Source organism: Alligator sinensis, unplaced genomic scaffold (assembly GCF_000455745.1).
Source record: "Alligator sinensis unplaced genomic scaffold, ASM45574v1 scaffold952_1, whole genome shotgun sequence".
Classification (NCBI taxonomy): Eukaryota; Metazoa; Chordata; order Crocodylia; family Alligatoridae; genus Alligator; species Alligator sinensis.
Window position 1 is genome coordinate 899,162 of NW_005841999.1, and position 10,606 is coordinate 909,767.

The window sequence follows — 10,606 nt, forward strand, 5'->3', positions numbered from 1 at the left end:
GGACTTAGTATTCTGATAACCATTCTACAGGCAGAAGCCCTGAAAGATTTAATGAATTGTACTGTATTAACATCTCAATTACAGTTTGCAGCAAATTCCTCTTTTAAATTAAAAGTGTGTAATCCACTTACATTACTTGGAGATCTGGAGCTGTGCTTCTACTCAGTACCCTCAGGTAAGAATAGATGAAACTTGCCACTTGCATGCTAGGTTCCTTTAGCATTGCATTGGCTAAAGTCATCAATACCGGAAGACTTGGTTTGGTTTCAAACAGAGCCACTGCAGCTAACATTCGGACTTGAGGATGGATTTTGGGATTCAGGAAAATGTCAAGGGTAATTTCTTGGATCTGAAAATAGTTGATAAATGGTAAGCCACTGTATGTTTGAACTTTCACGGCTGATAGTTTAGTTTTTCTTTCTTTTCTCACTAGTAAAATACAGCACTTGTTTTAGAAAAAATATCCTTTTTTTTAAAATTTAATTGTAACAAGTCACATGTATTCATAGTTTCATGGAATTTAATGCTGGAAGGAACCATTATGAACACTGTAGTCTGACCTTCCTTGTAACTCAGGAAAATACCACTTCACCTGAAAATTTCTAAATCAAACACTTGACTTCTCTTTGAGAAAATAGCAAATCTTTTAAAAAGGCATTGTCTTTAATCAAAACCTTCACCTGAAGAACAACCCAAGGTAAGGCATTCCAATAAATAATTATTTTCACTTAACATTTCTGCCTTATGTCCAGTTTGAATTTGTCAAATTTCAACTTCCTACCACATGATCTCATTAGGATACAGCTACATCATTTCCACACTACCATTATGTCTTTTTCAGCTAAATTAAAGAACACTCAGTTATATGAACTCACTATCCCATGTAGGTACTTTTAGACAGTGATCAAGTTGCAGCCTCATTTTATGTAACATATTGCACATTTTTATCATGACCAGTATGGTCTAGCCTGTACATTGCATCCATGCTGTGTAATGTAAGGCCCTGATCCAGAATAATTTAAAGAACTTTGGATCAAACCTAACTAACGTGACGCTATTTCAATTATGTGCATTAGTAAATGCCAAGATGAAACTGGAGAGAAGGATGCAGTAGTTTCTAAATGTAAGTAACTATTTCAAAACTGAGCAATAAAATGACACATTGCAGGACTAATTAATGAAAATGTGGGTGTGTTATATGCCACAAACCTGGGAATTAAGCTGTTTCCTGAACGGTGAAAATCCTAGTAACAGACTTTTAGGAATGCTCTAGATCAGGTTTTTGAAATCCACACAGATAACGTAACTTAGTAGCTGTCTGGGTCATAGAAGCATTGCTGGGCTCCGGGAGGCTGTGGCTGGGGCGGGGGTGGGGTGGGTGGTGTGGGGGGTTCACAACCCCAATACTGCTCAGAAACTCCAAAACAGTCTTTTTTTAAATTCTGAAGATACAATGGTACCATCCACCACTCCTCAAACCCTGCCCATATATCATATGCAGTCTGAGCTGCTGCTTCCTTGTACGTTCTCTCACACAGCCAAGTTAAAATAGCACTAAATATAGCTTATATTTTTTCTCTCTTATGTCCTTGGAAAATATGAGTTTACAATGCTGACAAAACCTCAACAACAGACTAATGAAGGTATTCTCATACTCAGGTTTCTCCAGCATTCTGCAACACTGTAGATGAATGTCAAGAGAAATCAGAGGCACCAGCATAATGATGATTAAAGAGTTTAAAGAAAATCTGCTATTAGCTTATATGAAATGCTACCTTTGGCCAGCAACAAATAAAAGGAACGTACTCCACTTATTTTACTACAGCACATGCAAAACAAAGGTGCCTTTGTTTCCTTACCCGTCTTGTTTCATTTATGACTAAGTTTCTTAGGGCCATCACACCATTCATTTGGACCCTAAGTGGGAGGTCAGCGGCACTAGTTGTATAACCTGGAATAAATTTCATGATGCGCTTTAAACTGGCTGGATGTCCCGCATTCCCAATGGCCTTCAGAGCTAGAATCATTTCTTCTTCATTGGACCTGCTGGCTGCTTCTGCTGCAAGGTCATGAAGTGGCTGGAAAAAAAAACTTTTTTTTAAACAAGTTACTTTTAGCTGCTGCGTCATTCTTTTCCTCATTACCCCTTATCCCCATTTCCACTGCTGCTGGAGGCTTGATTTATGTTTAAAATATTTTCAAGTACCTTTAGTATTCCCTAAATAAGCTAGATTTTTACCTCTAGAGACTGATATTTGCAATTTATTCATGGAACAAATGCAACATAGGCAGCAGTGATGAACAGCTCCCAACTCTTCCTCATCAATACACCTTAAACACAATGGGTGAAATTTATGAAGGCACAAAAGTCAGGCACAGGCTAACTCTCATTGACTTTCAATGAGAATTTGGAATCTAGGTGTTGTGTATTTGAAAATCTCTTTCTGCCAATTTATGGACCATTCCTAGAGGCATAAAGACAGACTATTCTTGAGGTTCATTAATCAGTGGTCTATCTTATGATATGGCTAGTAAGGGCATCACTTAGAAGTAAGGTTCTCTCCAAGGTGTGCGCTTGTGCAGCCGCACATGATTTAAAATCTTGCCATGCACTAACTTATTAATGCTGTGCACCCACCCAGAGAGGAGCTGGGTACAGAGCGCAGCGGAGGCACAGGGGCCAGCGTGGGGCACTTACAAGTAAACCCAAGGTGAGGTGGGGACAGGAGCTGGGGCTGGCACCAGGGAACTGCTCTACTCCCGCAGCTCTGATGCCATGTGCCTCCTCGCTCCCCAAGGCAAGGCAAGGAGAGGTGAGGTGAGGTGAGTTGGGGCTAGGGCTGGGGGCTGGCACAGACTCTGGCTGCAGCCTGCAGCACTGGTGGCTGTCCTGCCCAGAAGCTGTGCACACTGGCTGGGATCAGGGCCATCCCGCTGGTGGGTGGGTGCACACTGTCCTGGTGGGAATGGGCTGGGCTTGACCCCATATGGAGCATAGCAGGGGCAGCTATAGGGCACACCAGATGCAATTAATTGGGTGCCTGCCTGTGGGCTGGATTAATTTGCCTGGCAGGTTGGATTTGGCCTGTGGGTCATATTTGGCCCATCCCTGAGATAGGACTTGGGGTTCCCATCTTTGGTTGTGTGCAAACTCCTACTGACTTCCGTAACAGCTCTTGAAAGAATCTTACATGACTGATAGCTTGTCAGTGTGAAATAACTGCAGTTCCCTATAAATACATTACCTTGTAATAGCTTAGCTAACTCTAATTCTTATTTTTGCAGCCTGGAGTTCTAGGATATTTTGAGTTCAATGCTTCACCTCCCAATGTGCTCTCCAGCCCCTTTGGGCTCCAGGCCCCTGGCCCTGTTCCACATATCATCTCAGTCCCCGGGGGTCCCTGGCCCAGGCAAGGCTCCTCTCCATCCCTCCCAGTCCTCTGGGGTCCCTGACCCTATACAAAGCTGCTCACCCTCTACTACAGTCCCAGGGTCCCTGACCCTTATAGGGCTCTATGCAGGGTGCCCCTCAGGCACTTGTGGTTTCTGAAGCAGCGCATGCCAAAAAGGAGAGGAAGGACTGACGCGGTGTGCTCACGGACTGAAGCAGTGTGCTCACAGATTGCTACATCTTAGAGCAGGCTTGTCTAATGTATGGCCTGCAGGCCACCATGCAGCCCTCCAAGCCATTTCTGAGGCCCGAGGTGCTGCGATGGGAAATGAAAGTAAACACTGTAGTTTCGTTTCATGGGGGTGATGTGATATCACTTCCTGTGAGGTCTTTGAATATGGCTCGCCAGCCCACTGGGTGATAAAAGGTTCATGATCCGGCCTCATATTCAAAAAGTTTGGACACCCCTGCCTTAGAGGGAACATTGCTTAGAAACAACTGTAAGGGCAACTTTCATAGTAGGAAATAAGGACCTGGAGGCCAGGCCATTTTACATAATTTCTTGGAAAGCACCCAGATCCTGAAACGTTTTATTCATGGGATAGAATAAGGATTTCTGGATAAGAATACTTAGTTTTTAAATGTGTGGCCAGAACCAGGCTAGTTCTCTTGAATAGTACAAAACTTTTCTCAATGCATAAGTAAAGGTTCTAAAAATAGGCAAAATATCATAGATTGTTTTTTATATATCAAATGGGATAAAAGACCATCCCTTGTTTTTAAGCTACCACATTTGTGATCCACTGATGCATTTAAGAACTTACAGGTGCACAGGTGAAACTGAGTCAAACCCAACATTTCAAACATGTTGAGAAGCACTGTATAATCATTTGCTTTGGTTTAAAAACCTCCCACCTTCCTCAGGAACATTTGCCTTAAGCATTTGGGAGGCCATGTGGCTGAGGAATCAGTTGGCAAGTATCTAATATTAATTTACTGTGCCAAGTGGTATCATGCTGAAACATATCATGCTACTCTCCTCTGGCACTACCTCCTGAATTAAAAGTAATGTAGTCACCTTAATACGGTGTTGCAGATGGGCCAATCAGCTCTGCCATACAAACACAGGTATAATACTTCTGGTTCAAAGGTAGAACTCAGAGCAGCAGAAAGGTATTTACTAGGGCTGTGCGAAGCTTCAGTAGCTGATTCAATTCGGAGGAGATTTGGCCCAATCCGACAGCTGAATCTCCAAATCCAAGTTGAATCAGGAGACCCATTCCGAGTCAATTCAGAGAGATTTGGAGATTCAGAAGGCTTGCAGCGAATACCCCACCACATCTCCTTGGATCCTGGTTTGGTGGAGTAGCTGCTGTTCCTGAAGGTGAACCTCCCACTGCTGGGGTTCCCCAAGCTCCATGTCCAGATGGAGTGAGTGCCACCCTCCTCACTCCACACCTATTTGCATTTCTAATTTGCTTTCAGAAAACTGAGGAGCACTTTCACAGAAACCTCTGCACTACTCTGCCTGAAACCTGGCAGGCCTCATGCCTGCATGAGGGGCTACCATCCCTGCTGTTTTCATCCCACTCTGCCTTAACACACACAAGTGATATGAGCTTTGCTTTCAACAGTTTGAGGTGCACTTTCACAGAAACACCTGCACCTATATCCTTGAAACTTGGTAGGCTTCATGCCCTCAGAAGGGGCTACCATACCTGCTGTTGTCATCTGAATCTTCAAAAAATGACAAAGTTATAGGTATTTTAGTTATAGGTATTCCCCATTATCGTCTATGGCTGAATCTCTGAATCAGCACTGAATCTTCAAAACTGAATCAGCCAAATCAAATTGGGATAGTGATTTGAATCAATGAATCACATCACTGTCCCTCCAAACTGGCTGAATCCAAATCCAAAGCAAATACTTGCTGCTTCACACAGGCCAAGTATTTACCATCCCTATGCCTGGTACAGTTAGTGGTACAAATGGGACCAAGGAGCAGTGGACTCAGGGTACCTAGGCTCTGTTCCCAAACCTGTCACTTGCTTGCCACAAGGTTCTGAATGAATCACTTTTCCTTTATGTTCCTTTTGGTTTTTCTTACTCTAAAAGAAAGACAATGATACTTAGCACCCACGTAAAGTGCTCTGGGGATGTAATGATGAAAACTCAATATAAAAATTAAACATTATTGTCAGTGGGTGAATCTACACATGCAATTAATTTGAAGCAATAAACTTCAGAGCAGTTTGAGCCAGAGTAAACTACTCCTAAGTGCAGTGTCTACATGGGTGCCCAGGACACCGGCAATTTGAGATGGGGCAGAGCAGTTTACAACTGGGGCTGCTCCTGCCCTTGGGCTATGGGGGGGGAGGGCAGGGGGGCATCAGGTGGCATTGGGGCTGGCTGGGGTATGAGGGTGCTGAAAGTGTGGAACTGTATGGTTAGGCAGCAGGCAGGAGTCTGGCCCTTTGCTGCCTGCACTGACCAGGCACAATTTATGCCCAGGGTCAGAGTCTACATGTGCGTTTAATCACAATTAATTACTCCACTGTAAAATAGTACTGTCAGTGATAGTACTGTCTTACAGTGGTGTTAATTAGTTTACTGTGGCCTAATACCATTGCACATGTAGACAGTGATGATTTACTCTGCAACTAATTAATCTACTCCACAGTAATGTACATGGTAGACATGGCCAAGGTAATCAGGGTAATCTAACAGTTTGAACAGATGACAGAGTCCTTGCTTTATAGGTGAATCACTGAGTAAATAGGGCAAGGATGTCATCATCTTCATATTCCTTAGTTTTAACATCTAATAAGTGCTTATATTTGTAAAAACCTCAGAGGAGTATGAGGGGGCTTTATTAATAAAAGGCTATAAAGGATTCTGAGATAGTCATGAGGCCATGAAAGCATCAAGAATTAAAGCCTTTCCCTAGTCTTTCTCCTCTCTTACTCCAAAGAGGAAATCCTGTATTTAACTAGCTGTAATTTCTTTGTCCAAAGGAAACACTGCAGTGAAGTGACAAACAGATTTATAAATACAAAGTAAGCGTTAAATGTTATTTTTTTCTCTTAAAAGACAAATAAAAGACATTCAGGCTGTGTACCTGGAGAGCTGGCCCAGAGCAGGAGTCTGAGACAAAGCAGTACTTGTGAACCAATGATCCATAGACAAGATAGGCGATTTTATGAAGTAAAGTACCTGAGCGTGGATGCACTTTTTTCAGGATGAGCTATGGAGAAAACATTTCGTTATTACCACCACTAGCAACCAAGAAAAAAAGAATGCCTTCCAGCATATTTTAACCAAATGTGAATTCAAGACAGGACAAATGCATAGCAACTGAGATTCCCTGAAAAGATAGGCCTGGTGCAGTATGATGACCTTAACAAAATTCAGAGACTTTTTGGGTAAGGTTTGTTATTTTAATAAGAGTACCTTTAAAAAATGGGTTGTACTCTCCCATTACTATCAAAAGGATGAAAACATCAATTCATTAGGCAAGGTGAACTTTTTCTATTAATAAGACCTGAAGGGTTCATAGGATTCACAAAGCCATGGGTGCCCTTTTTCTCTTTTAATAGCTCAGCTAAAGGGACAAAAAAAGAAAGAACAAAAGAAAAAAAGAACTAAGATTCATTCTAAATAGATCCTAGTACTATAGACAGAAGGGATTCTTCACATGACTCAAAGTGTTGACCTAAGACTTCAACCTACTGCCTTTTGCTCTGTACCTGAGCTCCACTGACTTTCTTAGGCTCCTGGCAAATGTTAAAACAATGGTGCATTTTGCAGTTGGAGGAATTACCAAACATTTCACCTTCTGTCATTGTACACATGCATGGCAGGAGGTGCAATGTTTCAAATGGGACATAAAATTTTTTTGATCCCAGTGGCACCACTTCTGAGCTGCTCCCAATCTGTTCTTGAAGACGGAGCAGGGGGCAGCCCTGTCCCAGACCCAGGGCCAGGTACACAGCTCAGCAGTCCCAGTTCTGGTTCATGACCAGGGGCAGTCAGGGCCAGGTCCAACAATCAGCTGATTGTTGGCCCAGCACTAGGACAGTTCAGCTGCACATTTGGCTTTTAAAACCCCAGGATTGGTGAGCTTTGGGTCTAAAAAAAAAATCAGATTCAGCTTGGCTTTTCACAGTCAAGGCATGCCGGGGCTGCAGGTCTAGGCAGAAAAAGGCTGCTGTGTTCAGGGATTGCCAGGTTCTCAGTGGCTGGAGTTCTTTGGCTTTACCACTTAGGGAACCTTGCAACCAGCTCTCAAGGCATCCAATTTTTGGCATCAGGTTTAGGGCTATCCTAATTGTGACATCAGTGTCCCCATTGCTGCCTGCCTCCATTGCTGATGTTGTCAGCATCAGATTAGAGTGCTACACATTCAATTTATGGCACCATACAAACAAGCAACAAAGATCTTCCACATATTTTGTGAAATATCTTTGCAGCTGGTTTGATACTTTTTGGTGCCATAAATTGGCTGAATGTGTAGCACTGTTACTATTTCCAGTGCAATTAATACATTAATTGCTTCATAACTGTAACATGTGCCAGGAGTCTTACAAGAAAAAATTGTACTGTTAAGTTATATTTATATTGCTTCTGGATTGATACTGTGACATTTGGCAAATTAAGCAGCATAAATGGCTCAGGACCCAGGTGTATGTGGGCAGGTTTCACTTCCAGAAGCAGTCTTGGGCATGCTACAGAGGTTATATATATAATGGAAGAGATATATATGTACCTTTAAGAGCAGAGTTGAATCCACAAAATATGTAAAAAATTGTATAATGGTTCTACTTTTCTTTCACCAGTTCCACACTAGCATAATTCATAGAAACATAGAGCAGGAAGGGTCCTACTGGGCCAACAAGTCCATTTCCTATGTTTTTACACTGGCCTTGCTATCTGCTCTTTGTAGAGTTTCTCAGTGCATGGACACTGAGGCAAATCTAAAATAATGTGTGGGGTGGGATTTAAGAAGGTGTAGCTGAATCCTGTGTAACCGTTTGCAGGTCTGCTCCTAACCTGCAATAAGTGAAACTTAACTACAGTAATTTTATCCCTGTTTCAGTCAGGGATAAATTACTATGGTTTAACCTCACTTACTTCAGATTACAAGTAAACAAATTAAACAGTTATTCTGGATCGGTTGATATGCCTTTGAGCAGTAAATCCTGCTACCTTAAAACCAATGTAATTGTACATCTGTTCATACCCTGAGTGAAAGATCTAATCTGTTGTAACTAATCTGAAACTGTTCACCAGGACAAAAGAATACCAGAAATCAATGCAGCCAAGATTTAGACCATTTAGGAGTGTTCTACAGTTTGTTGTTTCATTTTGGCTTTGTTTTTGAGCCTGTGATTTGCAGTTTCCAACTTTCAAGGCAGTCAGGAAATAATCTCCTTTCAGCCTTGCTGAGTATATAACAGTTTTGTGTTTTCAAAGCCTTTGCAGTCTTGGCAAAGGAATAAATACAACAGATGCTAGAACTGGTAAAGAAAGATCTGAGAGTTTTTAATGTATCCTACCCCAGCTTCCTCCACCACATCACGGGTTGGTGTAGTTAAATGCAGGCCCACAAGCACTGCCTGAACTGCTTCCAACTCGGTGAGTTCTTCCCCTTCAATTCTATGCCTTAAGAACTTGATTGCGGGATGATCAGCAACTGCAGGAATTATATCCAAAATCCAACGCCTATAACAGGAAAGGCAACCATCATTTTCCAGAACTGCATCTGAACACATTCATTTCAGATATTCTTCAATCCCACTGTTCAAAATTAAAGTCACTATATCATTACCTGTATGCCGGCCAACTGGAAAACTGCTTCCAAACTGACTCATAAATCTCATCACTTGCTGCGCGGAAAAGTTGTACAAGCTTTAGGAACATCATTGGTGCATCACTGGGAACCTGTTCATGGATGTGGTCTACCAGATACTGCAGGGTTTCTACAATCTGCAGAAAAATTAAAGTACACAGCAAAATCAAATATGCTCCAGTTCTTCCATGAACAGTAAAGACAATGACTTACAGCAAAATAGTTCATTTTAGTGGTTAAACTTTACCTGACTTTCCACATTTTTTATTTTGAATAAGTGGACAGGAAGTTGGAACAATTCACTGCCAAACTGGTGTCGAAGTAAGCCTCGTTTCCGGAAGTCTTTTGATGGGATTTCTGGGGAGTGTTTTTGCACATCATTCAAAATGATGTTTTGTCTGCAATAAAGGACCCCAGTGAAATAACATCACAAGATGCATAATGAAAAATAAAACAAAAGAGGGGCAGTGGATATGGTTCTCCTGCATTTAATATAACAATATAGCTACAAAAAATATTGTCCTATGAAGATACTAAGGGATTCATAAATGTATGCGTTACTCAGAACTGGTTAGGATCAGATTCAGACTTTGCTCCCCTTCGGCAACATCTACATGAGACACTGACTGCACAGTAGCTTGTTGTTATTGTGCAGTAGCACTGTGGGGCGCGAAGCATGATGCGACACTACTGCTCAGTAGTAGCTGCTGCGCAGCCTGCGCCACCTAAAAGCTGTTTGGCAACACTACTGTACTATAACTTCAGTTACTGCAAAATCATTTAGTACTTGTGCATAGTAGTTTAGTACTAAACCATCTATGCAGTAACAACTGTTCAGTCAGCATCTCATGTAGATGAGATGCTGCTACGTCCAACTTGATTCCTGTGGGGCAAAGATTCAGAAAAAATTGGCATAATTCAGAAAAGTATCTAAGACTTACGTGCTTTTCAAACTGAACCAAACCTTCAGTCTTCATTATCAAGAAAATTTAAACAGAAGAGTATCTTTGTAAACATTTTCTATTGGTTGTGCTTGCAGACAAAGATGGCTTGTTGATTACAGTTAAAATGAGGCTTACCAGACAATATAATAAAGTTAGGTATTTGCATTGGACATCTGAGAACAAGTCAATAGAAACAGGATCATACACAAGAGTATCTTAAAGTCTTCATTGAAAATTGGCAGGCTTACTTTTGGAATCTCTATAGAGATCTTCTAAAACATTTCCACAGACTGTTTCCATCAGGGTTTCATAAGGATCTTTGATATACTGGGAGGAGGTGGGAAAATGTTGTATTCCACACATATCAGCAAATGAATATGAACAGTGTAATTAAATGGTAAAACAATAATAAAACTCCCACTG

At 41.6% G+C, this 10,606-nt stretch overlaps 1 protein-coding gene across 1 annotated transcript in view; it reads right to left on the reverse strand.

The window, feature by feature from the left end:
- LOC102371294 (vitellogenin-1-like) overlaps positions 1 to 10,606 on the reverse strand; it is a 57,308-nt gene that overhangs the window by 39,321 nt on the left and 7,381 nt on the right. The window contains exons 7-13 of the mRNA XM_006021626.1: positions 9,487 to 9,637; positions 9,219 to 9,376; positions 8,947 to 9,112; positions 6,510 to 6,635; positions 1,860 to 2,078; positions 132 to 349; positions 1 to 39 (exon numbers count right to left, since the gene is read on the reverse strand). The exon at positions 1 to 39 is cut by the window's left edge and continues 65 nt beyond it. Of these exons, the coding sequence (XP_006021688.1) occupies positions 1 to 39; positions 132 to 349; positions 1,860 to 2,078; positions 6,510 to 6,635; positions 8,947 to 9,112; positions 9,219 to 9,376; positions 9,487 to 9,637 (1,077 nt within the window). The remainder of the gene's footprint in view (positions 40 to 131; positions 350 to 1,859; positions 2,079 to 6,509; positions 6,636 to 8,946; positions 9,113 to 9,218; positions 9,377 to 9,486; positions 9,638 to 10,606) is intronic.